This window comes from Tachysurus fulvidraco, chromosome 12 (genome assembly GCF_022655615.1).
Source record: "Tachysurus fulvidraco isolate hzauxx_2018 chromosome 12, HZAU_PFXX_2.0, whole genome shotgun sequence".
Taxonomy (NCBI): domain Eukaryota; kingdom Metazoa; phylum Chordata; class Actinopteri; order Siluriformes; family Bagridae; genus Tachysurus; species Tachysurus fulvidraco.
In genome coordinates, this window is record NC_062529.1 from 27,512,055 (window position 1) to 27,531,026 (window position 18,972).

The window sequence follows — 18,972 nt, forward strand, 5'->3', positions numbered from 1 at the left end:
GTGTGTGTGTTTGTGTAGCAGTGTGTGTGTGTAGCAGTGTGTGTGTTTGTGTAGCAGTGTGTGTAGCAGTATGTTTGTGTAGCAGTGTGTGTGTGTGTAGCAGTGTGTGTAGCAGTGTTTGTGTAGCAGTGTGTGTGTGTGTAGCAGTGTGTTTGTGTAGCAGTGTGTGTGTGTAGCAGTATGTTTGTGTATTAGTGTATGTGTGTAGCAGTATGTTTGTGTAGCTGTTTGTTTGTGTAGCAGTGTGTGTGTGTAGCAGTATGTTTGTGTAGCAGTGTGTGTGTGTGTGTAGCAGTGTGTTTGTGTAGCAGTGTGTGTGTGTAGCAGTGTGTGTGTGTTTGTGTAGCAGTGTGTGTGTGTAGCAGTGTGTGTAGCAGTGTGTGTGTGTGTAGCAGTATGTTTGTGTAGCAGTGTGTGTGTTTGTGTAGCAGTGTGTGTGTAGCAGTGTGTGTAGCAGTGTTTGTGTAGCAGTGTGTGTAGCAGTGTGTGTGTAGCAGTGTGTGTGTAGCAGTATGTTTGTGTAGCAGTGTGTGTGTTTGTGTAGCAGTGTGTGTGTAGCAGTGTGTGTGTAGCAGTGTGTGTGTTTGTGTAGCAGTGTGTGTAGCAGTGTGTTTGTGTAGCAGTGTGTGTGTAGCAGTGTGTGTGTGTAGCAGTGTGTGTGTTTGTGTAGCAGTGTGTGTAGCAGTGTGTGTGTTTGTGTAGCAGTGTGTGTAGCAGTGTGTATGTTTGTGTAGCAGTGTGTGTAGCAGTGTGTGTGTGTGTTTGTGTAGCAGTGTGTGTAGCAGTAACACTCCACTGAGGGGAAGTGGACAAAGGAACTATTAAAGGGAGTTTAAACAGAACTGGACCACAGATTTGCCCCCTGGGTAAATACACCACCCTGACTGAGGCAGTTGTTCATAAACATTTGGTCTGAATGTCTGGGGACAAATCAGACTGGACTTTAAACGTCAGACCTTCATGACGAGGACGAGTGTCACCATGGCGACGTCTATAAGAACAGAACCAGGACATTTATCACCGTCATCTCACTGAATGTTGAAGTAGAAACTTTACACTGAAGTTTTTTATTAAAAGTCTCAGTTCATTATAATCGGATGTAACGACGTTATTAAGTGTTAATTAACATTAATGAACAAAGCATAAAACCTCAACACTAATAAGTGACAGTCAGTAAATATGGATTGGATTTTATTAAATATTAATGAGATACAGCTGTGTTAATAATTGTTTATTCAGTATTCAGGTATAAACAAAATAACAGAACGTTCATTAGAAGCACGTTGTGAATAAAATATAGTTAAAAATATATTTTTATTGTATTTTTTAATAAAAGTTCACAGAGCTGGATATAGACGACAAGACACGAGCAAAACTTACACTGAAAATAGAATGAGAGAAAAGAAGCACATTAACTCTATAGTTTATATCATAATCAGTGAGGGAAAGAAATGAAGTTTTATTATTTTATTATTTAAATTCATCCTTTATAATATGATGTAATTCATTCCTTCTAAATGTATGATGTATTTCTACAAGACATTTTAAGTGCCTTTATACAATATAATGTTAGTTATGTACCCAGTAATATAGCTATAAGTGTACATGTGTAAAAAGTGTAAATTATATCACAATAATAAACACATAATAAATGACACAAACAGTAAAATGAACAGGGTTCAGCTCGAGTTCATGTGGATTTTCACCTGCTGTTACAAATAATCCCTCAGGTTTTTATGGGATTGAGGTCCAGGGAATTTTATCCAGGGATCAGAGGTCATTATAAACTCAGTGTAGAATTGTGTTTAGTCTGATTCACTGTACACGATGAACACACACTTCTCACGTCTCTGTGTGTGTTTAATGTGTTAGAACTAAATGAGTGATGTGTTAATAAACATGTTCTCTATTCTCCATCATGGTAATGCAGGAACACTGGAGTCTTCATCACACACAGATATTCATTAGAAGCTGAATATGAAAGAAAAAGATGTGAATTAATCAGCACAAAGTGGACTGTGGTACTTCATGACCAACAGCATGTAATCATCTCTGCTCCAACAGAAACATCATCATCTCCTGTTTATAATGAATCATTCAACATTTCTTCATTCTTACTAACATCTGTGTTCTAACATTTAACTAGAACAAATGAGAACTTCCACAAGTTCTAACAGGATAATGAGCAGATCTTTACCCATCACATCACTGCTCTTATCCAATCACAGGAGCTTTTTTATATAACAAACACTACTGTGTCATTTAGATCTTGTTCTACATTTATATTTAAGTGCAGACTTTAAGAACAAACTCAGGTGAATTTTACAGGAATGACAGAAGACACAATGTTCATTAACAATCACTCTCATCAACTCATTGGTGACTTTTTGTAGACTGTCTGAATCCCTGTTTTCTGCCTTCACATGAATTTTACATCAACACACTTTACTGAACACAAAACAGCATTAAAGAGAATCGTTAGAAAAATCCTGATTAAACAGAATATAGTGACATTTTCTAACCTGATAATGTGAAAGTTATTGAAGAGAAATGTGATGTGTATCAATGTGTAATGATAATGAGGGTAAACTTTTATTAACAGGTCATTACTCACTCCACTGTCTGTAGTTTGTAATGTTCATCATCCTTAAGATCAGACAGCAGCTTCTTTACTGAGTCTCCTAGTTTATTATCAGACAGATTCAGGTGTCTCAGGTGTGAGGGGTTTGATCTCAGAGCTGAAGTCAGAGCAGCACAGCCTTCATCTGAGACACCACAATCATACAACCTGTATAGAGACACAATAACACACTCTTCACTGGTTGTACACAGGGACGTTTCTAGTGTTTAATCACTTTCATCACAGAACACAGTGTGTATTATTGTGGACTGAGTAACACACACTTTACAGACCAGGACAACACATAAGACTAGAACTTGGACTTTTTCTGGACTTTCATACACAACACTGAGACATCAGCCAGATTTTATTTTACACAGAACATATTTCATATATTGCAGCATTTAACACATCTGAACTTTATTAAAACACTCACATTGTTCTGCCACTGATCCATATTCACATTTATTTTTACACTCCATTAAACTGATCCTTACATTTCTATTTGTTACATCTATTCTATTTTTATTCTAGTTTCTTTTTTATTATTCTATTTTATTTGATGTTTAAATCACAGACAGATTAAAAACATGTCACTACGTGTCGTACTGTGTATGGTTGTGTATGTGAGAAATAAAATATTAATGTCAATGTTTTCTGTAACTTTTCTCTGTTTCACATCTCAACAAAATCTCTGTTTTAATCCGAGTTCACATGAACAGATCTTTCTTGAGAAGATCAGACTGTCAGTAATCAGACCTAAAACAGGGTCAGACTCTAATTAGTGTTTGGAGAAGTTGTTAGTTCATTGGTGTATTTTTTAACCCCAGACAGTGAAAGTGTAAATGGTTTATTCAGTATTGACAAGAACAACTGTGACTGTGTTTTATTTATACACAATGTGTTTATCTATTATTACGACCTGGATGAAGATTAGACCATGATTTATTATTAATGTTTTAATAGATGATCTTACCTCAGTGTCTCCAGTTTACAGTGAGGATTCTCCAGTACAGCAGAGAGACTCTTCACTCCTGAGTCTCCTAGTTTATTATAGGACAGATCCAGGTATCTCAGGTGTGAGGGGTTTGATCTCAGAGCTGAAGTCAGAGCAGCACAGCCTTCATCTGAGACACCACACATACGCAACCTGTATAGAGACACAATAACACACTCTTCACTGGTTGTACACAGGGACGTTTCTAGTGTTTAATCACTTTGATCTTTTTTATTTTTTGTAAAAACTCCAACAAAACATTTATTTATTTATTTATCAATGTGTTTGTTTGTCATCATATAATGTAAGAAACCTGAATGTAACTTTGAGCTGCAGATCATTTTATTATTTCAGTTTTACATTTTATTTCACTGTAAAGATCTTTACTACAATTACACATGTAAACTTTTTTAGCTTTAACCTTAAATCCACAACTAGTATTTTTGTAAGAAAACTAACTAACTAGTCGTCTAAATGAATAAATCACTTCAAAAAGCTTTCACTGATGACTAAATCACATCCAGTTTTAGAGTTTAGAAATGAGGAGAGAAAAGAAAAGCTTCTTTTAGCAGTTAACAATTTAACATTATTGATCAAATCTGTGGCAAATAAATCAGATGTGTAAAACAGGAAGTCGTCATTCATCTAAATCCACATTCACATACTGCTCATTAACACAGTGATAAGTGTTAGTCTGGTAGTTACATCTCCTCAGTCCTCACGTACAATGTGGGATTATTAATTATCATCTGACTGCAAGTCCACATTAATACTGAGAAAAGTGAACAAAGGAGCACAGTGAGGGGGCGGGGCACAATATGGGGAGGGTCACAGTGTTGGGCGGGGCATGTGAAGGGGGTTGTCAAAGTGAGGCGCAGGGCACAGTGATGGGGTCAAAGTTAGGGGGTGGGACACAGTAAAGGGGACTGGGTACAGTATGGGGCGTGACGGGGCACAGTGAGGTGGCAGGGCACAGGGGTGTCAAAGTGAGTGGGTGGGGCACAACAAGGAGACGGGGCACATTGATGGGCATAGCTTATGATGGGCGTAGCTTATGACTGTAGGTACAGGATATTTTCCCTTCAGCTAACATTACAATCAGTCTTCATGTTTTAAATCATGATGTAAATATTAATGTGTGATGAAGACGAAGCCTATTTTCAGACATATCTACTGTAATCTACATCATCAGACACTGATTTATCAGGAACATTTTACTGGGGCTCGAGTGTCGACCCTGACTGTAGACAGTGTGTATTATTGTGGACTGAGTAACACACACTTTACAGACCAGGACAACACATAAGACTAGAACTTGGACTTTTTCTGGACTTTCATACACAACACTGAGACATCAGCCAGGTTTTATTTTACACAGAACATATTTCATATATTGCAGCATTTAACACATCTGAACTTTATTAAAACACTCACATTGTTCTGCCACTGATCCATATTCACATTTATTTTTACACTCCATTAAACTGATCCTTACATTTCTATTTGTTACATCTATTCTATTTTTATTCTAGTTTCTTTTTTATTATTCTATTTTATTTGATGTTTAAATCACAGACAGATTAAAAACATGTCACTACGTGTCGTACTGTGTATGGTTGTGTATGTGAGAAATAAAATATTAATGTCAATGTTTTCTGTAACTTTTCTCTGTTTCACATCTCAACAAAATCTCTGTTTTAATCCGAGTTCACATGAACAGATCTTTCTTGAGAAGATCAGACTGTCAGTAATCAGACCTAAAACAGGGTCAGACTCTAATTAGTGTTTGGAGAAGTTGTTAGTTCATTGGTGTATTTTTTAACCCCAGACAGTGAAAGTGTAAATGGTTTATTCAGTATTGACAAGAACAACTGTGACTGTGTTTTATTTATACACAATGTGTTTATCTATTATTACGACCTGGATGAAGATTAGACCATGATTTATTATTAATGTTTTAATAGATGATCTTACTTCAGTGTCTCCAGTTTACAGTGAGGATTCTCCAGTACAGCAGAGAGACTCTTCACTCCTGAGTCTCCTAGTTTATTACAGGACAGATCCAGTTCTCTCAGGTGTGAGGGGTTTGATCTCAGAGCTGAAGTCAGAGCAGCACAGCCTTCATCTGAGACACCACACACACACAACCTGTATAGAGACACAATAACACACTCTTCACTGGTTGTACACAGGGACATTTCTAGTGTTTAATCACTTTCATCTTTTTTATTTTTTGTAAAAACTCCAACAAAACATTTATTTATTTATTTATCAATGTGTTTGTTTGTCATCATATAATGTAAGAAACCTGAATGTAACTTTGAGCTGCAGATCATTTTATTATTTCAGTTTTACATTTTATTTCACTGTAAAGATCTTTACTACAATTACACATGTAAACTTTTTTAGCTAAACAACCTTAAATCCACAACTAGTATTTTTGTAAGAAAACTAACTAACTAGTCGTCTAAATGAATAAATCACTTCCAAAAGCTTTCACTGATGACTAAATCACATCCAGTTTTAGAAGAGTTTAGAAATGAGGAGAGAAAAGAAAAGCTTCTTTTAGCAGTTAACAATTTAACATTATTGATCAAATCTGTGGCAAATAAATCAGATGTGTAAAACAGGAAGTGGTCATTCATCTAAATCCACATTCACATACTACTCATTAACACCGTGATAAGTGTTAGTCTGGTAGTTACATCTCCTCAGTCCTCACGTACAATGTGGGATTATTAATTATCATCTGACTGCAAGTCCACATTAATACTGAGAAAAGTGAACAAAGGAGCACAGTGAGGGGGCGGGGCACAACATGGGGAGGGTCACAGTGTTGGGCGGGGCATGTGAAGGGGGTTGTCAAAGTGAGGCGCCGGGCAGAGTGATGGGGTCAAAGTTAGGGGACAGGACACGGTAAAGAGTTTGGGGTACAATGAGGCGGCGAGCGGGGCACAACCAACAGGGTGGGGCACAGTTAAGGGGATGGGTACAGAAAGGGGCAGGGCGGGGCATGCGAAACGGTGAGGAGGCAAGGCACGGGGGGGTAAAAATGAGGGGGTGGGGCACAACAGGGAGACGGGGCACAGTGATGGGCTTATGATGGGCGGGGCTTAAGACAGAAGGGTACAGGATATTTTCACTTCAGCTAACATTACAATCAGTCTTCATGTTTTAAATCATGATGGAAATATTAATGTTTGATTGGTCACAGCAACGTAGCAATATTAGCAGCTAACAGGTCTAAGCTAGCGGAGAAATGTCTGACTTGGAGTTGATTCTGCGAGAACTATAAGAGTTTCGCCGAGAAAATAAGGAACAATTAGAGACAATAAAAGGAGAAATTGTAAAGGTGAATGCCAGACTGGACGAGGCAGAAGGGCGAATTGAGAAAGCAGAGGAGAGGATCCAAAACACAGAGGAAGTTATCACGGCTATGCTACAGCTGCACACTAAAATGGAGGATAAGCTGCTGGATCTGGAAAATCGCTCCAGACGCGATAACATAAGGATTTACGGGGTGCCGGAGGACACTGAGAAGGATTCAACAACGATGGTTTCGTTTGTGGAAAATTTACTACATGGGGGCCTCGAGTTAGCAGAGGACATGCCCGACCTGCAGATTGAGAGAGCTCATCGGTCAGTGGGACCGAAGCCACCCGTAGAGGCGCCACCACGCAAAAGAGACAATACACCGCAAAGCATGGCAGAGGAAGGGGTTTACCTGGCAAGAAAACCACTTAAATCTGGACCACGAATATCCACCTCAAATACTCAAAAAACGAAGAGAATATTCTGAGATCCGCAAAGTGCTGAAAGAAAAAAGTTCCATTCCAGACCCTCTTCCCAGCCAGGCTGTGCGTGAGGCACAATGACGGACCCAAAACCTACGATAATATAGAGGAGGCATCAGAGGACCTGCGGAGAAGAGGTTATACTGTGACAATCACCAGGCCTCCGGACAATCACCAGGCCTCCAGGTGCAGTGGTTATCATGGACAAGAGTGGACAGACGAGCGAGGAAGGACACACTCAAAGCCGGGCGGGAAACATGCTACAGGGAGAAGCTCCGAACCTTCAGAAGGCCCCCTCTGGTACCTAAAGGATTTAACCTCAAGCTTGAGGAAGACAGAGTTAATGGTGGAATTTCTAGAACTGTTCTGTAATTAAGGGTGGAATTCCATGACAGGATTGACTGGTTCGTTCGGGATTATTTTTCACCTTTGACACCCCCCCCCTTTTTTTTTCTTTCTCTCTTTTCTTTTTTCATTATTACTCTACTATGCGAATGTTGAGAAGAGGGGGATTTTTCCCTTTGGGACACTTTGGGAAGCTCAAAAGGGTCAGGTTAACAGACCCCTACATAGGAAGTCACACGGACAAATTGTGTTCAGGTTTATGTTTATTAATATGTTAGTTGTTCATTCCCTGCCGGTTCTTGCAGGGAGGGGGAAGCGCACCAGGTTTTTGAGTGGGATGAAGAGGGGAATCACATAGATGCAAAACAGGTCTTTAAAGGTAGCATCATATATAAAAATAATATAAATGGAGTACTCAATCCGGCTAAGAGGGGGAAAATCTTATCAAAATTAAAGAAAGAGAGGATTCAGATAGCTTTTTTGCAAGAATCACATCTTAATGACTCTGAACATGCCAAATTGAATAAATCAGGATTTAAACATGTCTACTTTTCTTCCCACAGATCGGGAAAGAGGAGAGGAGTGGCGACTCTGATATCCGGTGCTGTAAATTATGAACATATATCAGAACATAAGGATAGTGAAGGCAGATTTGTGATGGTTACGGCCAAAATAGAAGGAATAGTGATGAGTCTCATTAACGTGTCCCTCTGGGCAGTGACTGGTCCTTTTATAAATATATAATTGATCTAATGACAACAAAAAGTCAAGGGATCCTAATATGTGGAGGAGATTTTAACATCCGATTAGACCCGAAAATTGACTCATCAAACGGGAAATCTGGTGCCAAAAGCATTTGTAGAAGATTAAATACTTGGTTGAGTGAAGTGGGGATCGTGGACATGTGGCGAGAGATAAACCCGACGAACAGAGATTACTCGCACTACTCATCCGCTCATAATGTTTACTCGCGTATAGATTACTTTTTTATGCTTAAAGGAGATCTTGCAAGTGTAGATGACTGTGAAATAAAAGCTAGTACTATTTCAGACCATAGTCCCATTTATATGTCAGTCCATCTGAATATTAAGAAGAAATCCACTCTTTGGAGACTGAACTCAAACATTCTGAATAACCCAGCTACTAAGGATAAATGAAAAGAGAAATCCGATTGTACTTAGATAATGATGATAATGAAGAAGTGACCCCACCTATTCTCTGGGATGCATTAAAAGCAGTGATTAGGGGCAAAATAATAGCCATATCTTCATATGAGAAGAAAATGAAGGGAATAAAACTCCAAAAATTGGAAGAAGAATTAAAGAGACTACAGGAAGAACATGCAAAGTCCTTCAAGGATGACAACAAACATACGATTAAAAAGTTAAAAAAAAATAGACGAAATAAACACGCAGGAAATTCAAAAAAAGCTCCTCTTCACAAAGCAACAATATTATGAGGTGGGTGGAAAATCACTCAAACTTTTATCATATAAGTTGAGAAAACAACAAGCAGATAGAACTATACACACAATAAGAAACTCTGCAACAAATGAAATAGAAACCAGTCAAGAAAAAATCCAGCAATGCTTCCTAAAATATTTTAAAACATTATATTCTCAGCCACAGGAAAGCAATGACAATCAGATCGATGCCTTTTTGGCCCAGATTAATCTCCCACAGATCACTGATGAGCAAAACAGGAAATTAATATCTCAGATAACAAAAGAAGAAATTCAATCAGTAATCAGGAGAATGAAAGCGGGTAAGTCTCCAGGCACAGGCGGATTTCCCACAGAATGGTACAAAGCAATGCAAGATCAATTAATTCCAACATTATTAAAAAGATTTAATTGGGTTTTGGAAAATAAAAAATCCCCCCCATGGATGGAGGCAATGATCTCGGTCATACCCAAAGAGGGGAAAGACAAATTGGATTGTGGGAATTACCGTCCTGTAAGTCTTTTAAATAATGATTATAAACTATTCACCTCCATATTATCTAAAAGAATAGAAATGATATTACCAGAATTAATACACAAGGACCAGACTGGCTTTGTCAGACAAAGACAGACCCAAGATAACATCAGGAAGACACTGCACGTTATGAGACGAATCACACAACAAAAACTGGAGACACCGATATTAAGTTTAGACGCAGAGAAAGCATTCGACTCTGTGAGGTGGTCATTTTTATATAAAGTACTATCAAAATTTGGCTTCCATATGACTATAATTGATACATTTACAGCTTTACTCAATAAACCAACGGCTTGAATCAAAATCAACAGAGATCTAACCAATTCATTTATTCTGGAGAGAGGAACGAGACAAGGGTGTTGTGCGTCGCCGCTCCTCTTTGCCCTGTTTATAGAACCCATGAGTCAACTGATTAGGCAGAGGTCGGATATAAAGGGGGTAACAATGGAATCTGGGGAGCAAAAACTGGCCTTATTTGCTGATGATTTGTTGATCAGCATCACACAACCCACTCTGATACTTACCAAATTGATGAAATTACTAGAAGAATTTGGTTTCATTTCGGGTTATAAAATTAATATCAACAAAACCCAAATATTAAAATTTAACTATGAACCACCAGCTTCGATTAAGACCATGTACAATTGGAATTGGAACGCTGAGTCTATAAAATACTTGGGTGTTTTTTTACCTAGGGACTTCTCAAGACTATATGACATTAATTACGGCTCATTAAATTTAAAGATAAAATCAGATATTCATAGATGGAATGTTACTCTTTCTGAGTTTAAGTTCCAACATAGAATCAATAAGGATGAATATTCTTCCACGGATGTTATACCTTTTTCAATGTCTACCAACCAAAACACCTTTTAAGCAATTCTTAGAATGGGACAGATTAATAGCAAGGTATTTGTGGCAAGGGAAAATAATTAAATTTAAGACACTGCAATTAAGAAAGAGAAGGGTGGAATGGGCCTTCCTCGATTACAAGAATATTACCATGCAGCCCAACCAAGGTCCTTAGTCTGCCTATGTTCACCAACATATACTGCAACATGGAAAGACATAGAAGGTACAAAGTTAAACGGAACACCAATAACAGCTCTACTAACTGATATCAAATTACTAGAAGAACATGCCATCCCAGATGATTCTATAACAGGCAGCTTTCTGAGCTTTCTTTTAGGTACCTGCAAACAAAAAATAACAAAAATATTAAAGGGGTTAAGCATTGCCCCCCTTTTGCAGCTTTTTTGCCTACATGACCTACCCAACATAAAGTGGTACAGCTCCCACATACTTTGACACACAGGGATGAGCCTGGTCTCATTGGAAAGAAGAGATTCTCTAGTTTCAGAAACTAGTTTCAGATTGATTCTAAGCCTTACTGACACAAAGTTACAGGGGTTAGAATGCAGGTTTTCATTTCCGCCTGGGTTGTTTACCTGATAAACTGATTAATCTTATTTTTCTGGAACATGTTAGGGACAAACCAACAACAGAGAGTCATAGCCACATGTCTTGGCTTTCACCAAAAAAATTTCAAGTCAAAAGACCCAAAAATGGATTTTATATGAATATTTTTCTGGCCCTGGTCGTCGGGTGCAGCGTTTTTGTGTACTTGTTTACTATATAACTTTGAAATAAAAGGCTGCAGGCTCAGTCTGACAAGCCATAAATAAGCCTAGACTCTCTCTCTATCACTCTGGTGTGAAAACAGGCCTGTAACTTGACACCCTGAGCTGTGAGAGGGACAAAAGGTCAGGGATTACGCAAGAATTCTTCTGCGCATCCAGTTCACGCAGACACAGGCAAAGAACATACGGCATGTCATATACCGTTGGAATCGTCTGCTTATTGGCTAAACGGCTGTATAGGTCCCGGCCCATTTCACTGCTATTGGAAGGAGTAATTGTCAGTCAAAAGCGGGTTCCCAAAAAATGAGGTCATGCCACCATTGGCTTCCCAGCCGTCTATCTCTGCCATACAAGCACCGATTGGCTCAAACGAGGGCTTATTTGATTCGTTAGGACCTGGGCTATAAATACGACGTAGACTTTGAATTTTTGAATATCCCAATTAGGAGTTAGAGCGGCAAAACCAGATGATGGCGCACTTCTGTTTCCAGTTTTCAGAACACTAACGGAATATTTGCGGCGCGACCAGAGCGTTTTGGATTAAAAGGCTTACAGATTTCAATTCCTTGGACCTGTGTGGATTTTTGTGGATTATTTGTGTTGGAATATATTACCCCAGTGAAGAAAGAGACGCGTCTAAAGGTAAGGGAAAAACCGGTCTAGTGCCACCTAGGTCAGTTTTGTCCAAAAATTTTTTCTAATTGTATGAAGGCTGTGAATCATATTGTGCTTTGTGTGTGGGCTTAAAAAATTATTGAGAGTATAAACTTTACTAGGTAAATAGGTTTTTTCGTGTTTTCGGAGGATTTGATGCTTTAAAGTTGAATTGAAGCTTGTTTCTGGGTCATCCCCTAGTGGTCACTTCTACTTCCGTGCCGTGCACGGCACAGCGACCCGTTAGAGGTTCTTAATCCAATCACTTCCATATTTTTTGGGACTGCCAGACAATATGACCTTACTGGAAAGAGATCCATGAACATAAACAATGTATTTAATGTAAACATTCCATTTAAATGTGAAACTGTATATTTGGGTAATCTAGGGTTGGAAACATGGAACGTTAACGATAAAAAACTGCTTATGATACTATTGGCGGCCAGTAAGAAATCTGTTACGAGGAAATGGTTAAAAGTAGATCCACCCACTATTGATGAATGGATTGAAATTATCTATGAGATTTATGTTATAGAAAAGATATCTTTTCCCTCCAAAAAAAAATTTTATAAGATTTGGACTAAATGGACTTATATAAAACCAATTAGACCTGATTTCATTTAACTGTATTTGTGCTCAATGTAGATCTGCCCTCTTTTTATATGATGTTTTACTTAATTGAGGTGGTGCGCAGCCCGGTTCTGTTCTGTTTTGTTATGGTTCTTAACTGGAATAAGTTGTGGTCCATAAAAGAAAAGGTCAGGAAGGCAATACGATCAATCTCATCTAAAATATCTATACCCATCTCCATCTATGTACTTGTACGACTAGAATTGTAACTAATGTACTTGATGTGAATCTGCCTTTCTGAATAAAAAGATAATTAAATAAATAAATAAATCACAGACAGATTAAAAACATGTCACTACGTGTCGTACTGTGTATGGTTGTGTATGTGAGAAATAAAATATTAATGTCAATGTTTTCTGTAACTTTTCTCTGTTTCACATCTCAACAAAATCTCTGTTTTAATCCGAGTTCACATGAACAGATCTTTCTTGAGAAGATCAGACTGTCAGTAATCAGACCTAAAACAGGGTCAGACTCTAATTAGTGTTTGGAGAAGTTGTTAGTTCATTGGTGTATTTTTTAACCCCAGACAGTGAAAGTGTAAATGGTTTATTCAGTATTGACAAGAACAACTGTGACTGTGTTTTATTTATACACAATGTGTTTATCTATTATTACGACCTGGATGAAGATTAGACCATGATTTATTATTAATGTTTTAATAGATGATCTTACTCCAGTGTCTCCAGTTTACAGTGAGGATTCTCCAGTACAGCAGAGAGAATCTTCACTCCTGAGTCTCCTAGTTTATTCTCAGACAGATCCAGGTGTCTCAGGTGTGAGGGGTTTGATCTCAGAGCTGAAGTCAGAGCAGCACAGCCTTCATCTGAGACACCACAATCATACAACCTGTATAGAGACACAATAACACACTCTTCATCAACACATATAAAACCCTTTATTACAATAACTAAAATATTGTCAGATTTATTAAATAAATAATTATGACAGAAACCACAAATAAAGATTTCTAGTGAGAAAGTTTCCTCACATCAAATAGACTAGAACACAATAAATGTTCATCTATTACACTGCAGAAAGGCATGAAACAGTTTAACTCTGTAAACAATATGGACATCCATGGGTTTACATTTATATCACTTTACTTTTGTAACAGAGATGTTTTTAAATTGTTTTAATATTTCCAACATCAAACTTACCTCTGATTTAATTAAACATCACCATCATCATCATCATCATCATCATCAGCTGATAAACAGGTTTGTGAACTTCAGAATATATAATCAGTACAAATCTGTTCTTAACTTGTTTAAAAGTCTTTCTATTACTAAAGTATACAACACACCAGACAAGACACAACCTTTATAACACCTCTATAAACTCTATAAGGAACCACATAAGTCACCATTAACTTTCAGTAGACTTTCAACATCACTGTACAAAACCTTTATCATGGAAACAAAATCAGGACTAAAACTAAATGCTGTGAACACATTCATAAATAGTTGTGTTCGACTCGGTCAAAAGTCTTTTCTAGGTCGACTGACACTAGACCAAAATCTGGTTAAGACTCTTACTGATATCTAAAAGATCCCAGATAACAGAAATATTATAAACATTCATCTTCCTGGGACACAATCTGTCTGATCACGATGGACGACTTGTTCTAACACTTCACTCAGTCTGTTGGCCAAAACCTTGGGGAGTAATTTATAATCTCTGAATAACAAACTCAGCAGTGTCCAGTTTTTAATATCATTTAGGTCAGGTGTAGGTTCCACGTCAGAGAGGGCTTTTAGTACTGGGGGAATATTGTTCCTCTCTTGTGGTCCTCACTAAAGCTGGATCATGTTGATAGACTTGTGTTTCTAACTAAAACCTTGACAACACAAATGTATAGTACAAATACTGACATGTATAGTGTAGGTTTAGTTCATTCAGCTCTGAATCATTCTGTTTTCTACAGTGGAGTCTTATTACAATTTAATTTTATTATAACAGTTAGAGTGTAAAACAGACCCACTTGTACACTGAACACAATTTTACATCTTCTTATATTATAATACACAGAACTTCTTTATTTCTCTTCTGTTTATAAGTGAAATAAAAAAGCTGATAGCTGACAGATAACTGCCTCTTGATGATTATTTTAACCTTCATCATGCAGCCCTTCTGCCCCTGATGGAGGGTAAATCCATCAATTCTATAATTTGATAGTGTGAGCTGACCAGAGACTCTTGTGTAAGTTTAGTCTCCAAGTTCTATTTATTTCCATCATTTCCATGTCAGTGCTGCTTTTAAACCCTGCAGCTCACACAGTACATTTAGTTTGTGTCCCAGCTCCAGTTTGTGTCATTAGTTCCAATGTTTTAGTAAATTTCACAGTAATTTCAGACACATTGCAGTCACATCAGAGTCTGTGAGAAATCATCAGTGTGCAGTGAAAAGAAACAATCTTCCTCCTCAGGACATTGATGATGAACCTAAAACTTCTGCTTCAGTCTCACTATTAGAGAATGTGTCTTACTGAGGAGAAGGTCATGTGATGCTCAGAGAGATGATCTTACCACAGTGTCTCCAGTTTACAGTGAGGATTCTCCAGTACAGCAGAGAGAATCTTCACTCCTGAGTCTCCTAGATTAGTCCAGGACAGTTCCAGGTGTCTCAGGTGTGAGGGGTTTGATCTCAGAGCTGAAGTCAGATCAGCACAGCCTTCATCTGAGACATCACACTCATACAAACTGTATAGAGACACAATAACACTCTTCATCAACAGATTTTATTATATAAAGTATAATTAACACTGAACACAACAATCCTGTCAGATAGTGAACAGTAGGTGGTCCTGGGTAAAACAGGGTGGGCACAGGGTTGAGAAGAAACTCAACATCAGCTGTCTCTCAAAAGAACTTACAAGAGTGTAAAAAGAGGACAATGAGCTGAAAGAGATCTGTTCATTTATCAGTTGTTTATGTAGCACACACACACACACACACACACGCACACGCACACGCACACACAAACACACACACACACACACACACACACACACACACACACACACACACACACACACACACACACACACACACACACACAAGACTATTTAAAGTCTAACAGTTCAAACACAGGATATTTTTATTTAAACATTTCAGGCTATGATGTTAAATCATGAAGGAAAATCTAACTAATGATATTAGATAAATTATTGTTTTAAAATAACTGATAAATCACACAAATAGTTTTAGCTGAGATTTCTTTACAGATAAAGTCTTTATTAAACTAGTCTGTTACACGACTAAACACCACACAGAAATGTTACTGAGCAACGTCACTCAATGAAGCTTCTTAAAGCAGCAGCTCCTAGTGAGTGACAACTGGGCTTTATTAATAACTCTAACATTATAACAGAGTTTATGTAGGTGGGCCAGGACTCCACATGGGTGGGACCAGGACCCTGGGGCTGCACCAGTCATATTAGTTTATTATATTATTTATAATTATTGATATTAAGTTTATTTGAGCTGAAAAAGTTTTGCTGGTGTTAAAAATAATGACTTATAAATGTTCTCTTATTTATTTATTTGTTTGTTTGTTTGTTTCATTCCTATGTGATTGTGTAGAAAACTCATTAACACTTAATGACTAATGTATTTGTTCTGAATGTTGTAGTGTTACAGAACATTTCAGGTGAAAAACAACACTGTATATAACTGCTGCTTTTAGTGAGTTATTGTGACGCTCAGAGAGATGATCTTACTCCAGTGTCTCCACTTTACAGTGAGGATTCTCCAGTACAGCACAGAGACTCTTCACTTCTGAGTCTCCTAGTTTATACTCAGACAGATCCAGTGTTTTCACAGTCAGATGAAGTTCTCTCAGATTGGAGGTTTCTGATCTGAGCGCTGAGAACAGAGGTGACCAACTTTTTACTCCAAGTGAATCACAGCTGATACTAAAGGGAATAAAATAAAACATAATGAACTCACACAAATGATCAAACTCGTCCTCAAAGCTTTCACTGAACCTTCTCATTGTTATAAATACTGAAAGTACAAACAGCAGTTAGACAATATGGTTAAAGTGACACTGCAGTCCACATCTACATGTTGAGGACATTAAAATGGGTAAAGTTAGTGTTTAACTACAGCTAACTAACTAGTATCTAGAGTAGGGTTTCCCCTGTCCTGTATAATATGGGATTGTCTTGTACTGAAAAAGACAAAGATCTCACATTATGGCCAGAAATTCCTGAAGTGATGTGACCTTAACAAACAATCGATACTGGACTAATTATTATAGGAACAAATTGACTTTAAAACAACACTTTTAACATATTATTACTAGTAAATCTGTAAACTTGGTATATACACTGAACACAATTATAAACACAACACTTTTGTTTTTGTCCCATTGTTCATAAGCAGATCTAAGACTTTTTCTATGGACACAAAAGGCCAATTTGTCTCAGATATAGTTTACAAATCTGTCTAAATCTGTGTTAGTGAGCACGTCTCATCTGCTGAGAAAATCCATCCACCTCACAGGTGTCATATCACTATCCTGATTAGACAGCATGATTATTACACAGGTGTGACTTAGAGGCTGGTCACAATAAAAGGTCACATGTGCAGGTTTTATCACACAACACAGGCCACAGATGTTGCAGGTTTTGAGGGAACCTGCAATTGACATGCTGACTGCAGGATTGTCCACAGAGCTGTTGCCCGTGATATGAATGATCATTTCTCTACCATAAGACGTCTCCAACGGCGTCTCAGAGATTTGGCAGTAAATCCGACCGACCTCACGACCGCAGACCACATGTAACCACCACCCAGCCCAGGACCTTCACATCCAGCATCTTCATCCCTCCACGATACTCTGAGACCAGACCCACAGACAGCTGCTGCAACAATCGGTTTGTATAACCAAAGAATCTCTGCACAAACTGTCAGAAACCATCTCAGGGAAGCTCATCTGCATGCTTGTTGTCCTCATCGGGGTCTGACTGCAGTTCATCTTCGTATCCAACTTAAGTGGGTAAATGCTCACATTCGATGGCATCTGGCACTTTGGAGATGTTTTCTCTCTTTGTGGATGAATCCCAGTTTTCACTGTACAGGGCAGACGGCAGACAGCGCGTATGGCATCATGTGGGTGAGCGGGTTGCTATGACAACGATGTGGATGGAGTGACCCATGGTGGAGGTGGGGTTATGGTATGGGCAGGTGCATGTTATGGACAACGAAGCATGTTTAGGATGCTCTGGATCGGCGTATATACGACAGCGTGTTCCAGCTCCTGCCAAAATCCAGCAACTTCACACAGACAATGAAGAGGAGTGGACCAACATTCCACAGGTTACAATCAACAACCTGATCTACTCTATGTGTTGGAGATGTGTTGCACTGCGTGAGGCAAATAGTGGTTACACCAGATACTGACTCGTCACTGAACCCCCCCGACCCCCAATACAGTAAAACTGCACATTTTAGAGTTTATTATGTGGACAAGCCTAAAGCACACCTGTGTAATAATCATGATGTCTAATCAGCATCTTGACGTCACCCCTGTGAGGTGGACAGATTGTCTCCCAACAGGAGACGTGCTCACTAACACAGATTTAGACAGATTTGTGAACAATATGTGAGAGAAATTGGCCTTTTGTTTACATAGAAAAAGTCTGAAATCTTTGTGTTCAGCTCATGAAAAATGGGACAAAAACAAAGTGTTGGTTTTATAATTTAGTGCAGTGTATTTTATATGTCCATAAAACGTGACTCTGCTCTTCCACACTCGTGTCTCAACTATTGCTTAAATGAAATAAACCTTTAGTTTTTCCTCCAACTTTCTCAAAATTCTCAAAAAGTTCCCCTTATAGGTTTCAAAATCTACTCTGTCCAAGTTCAAACAGTCTCTTCTTATATTGATGCTTCCTCCTGCCTCTAGAGTCGAATTCTCTCTAATTATTATTATTATTATTATTATTATTATTATTATTATTATAAACATGGTTCCTCTAACGAGTATAAAACTTTTTAAAGTCAGTTTCCTATGAAAGACCATTTCCACTCACAAATAAACCTAATAATGAATAAAAACTTTTGGGGATTAGAATTTGTCATTACTGCAGTAAACATGGTTCTTTATGTCTGGTACACAGGTGTGTTTAATATACATCAAACATCCAACATAAAACCAGCACTAACTCATCATTATTGTAAGATATTAAGATAAGTCATAACTACCAAAACTACAAAACTCCCTCAAATGTAATCACTGCTTCTACATGTTTAATAGCTGCACTTCAGTATCATTCATTTATTATGCAGTTTTTATTCCCTAATTT

General features: G+C 38.0%; 1 protein-coding gene across 1 annotated transcript in view; it reads right to left on the reverse strand.

The window, feature by feature from the left end:
- Positions 1 to 1,216: 1,216 nt before the first annotated feature.
- The window catches only part of LOC125145982 (ribonuclease inhibitor-like), a 19,627-nt gene continuing 1,871 nt past the window's right edge, over positions 1,217 to 18,972 (reverse strand). Inside the window, exons 2-8 of the mRNA XM_047821147.1 lie at positions 17,432 to 17,529; positions 16,381 to 16,575; positions 14,640 to 14,650; positions 13,335 to 13,629; positions 5,592 to 5,765; positions 3,597 to 3,770; positions 1,217 to 2,788 (exon numbers count right to left, since the gene is read on the reverse strand). Coding sequence (XP_047677103.1) covers positions 2,611 to 2,788; positions 3,597 to 3,770; positions 5,592 to 5,765; positions 13,335 to 13,629; positions 14,640 to 14,650; positions 16,381 to 16,575; positions 17,432 to 17,529 — 1,125 coding nt within the window. The 3' untranslated portion in view covers positions 1,217 to 2,610. The remainder of the gene's footprint in view (positions 2,789 to 3,596; positions 3,771 to 5,591; positions 5,766 to 13,334; positions 13,630 to 14,639; positions 14,651 to 16,380; positions 16,576 to 17,431; positions 17,530 to 18,972) is intronic.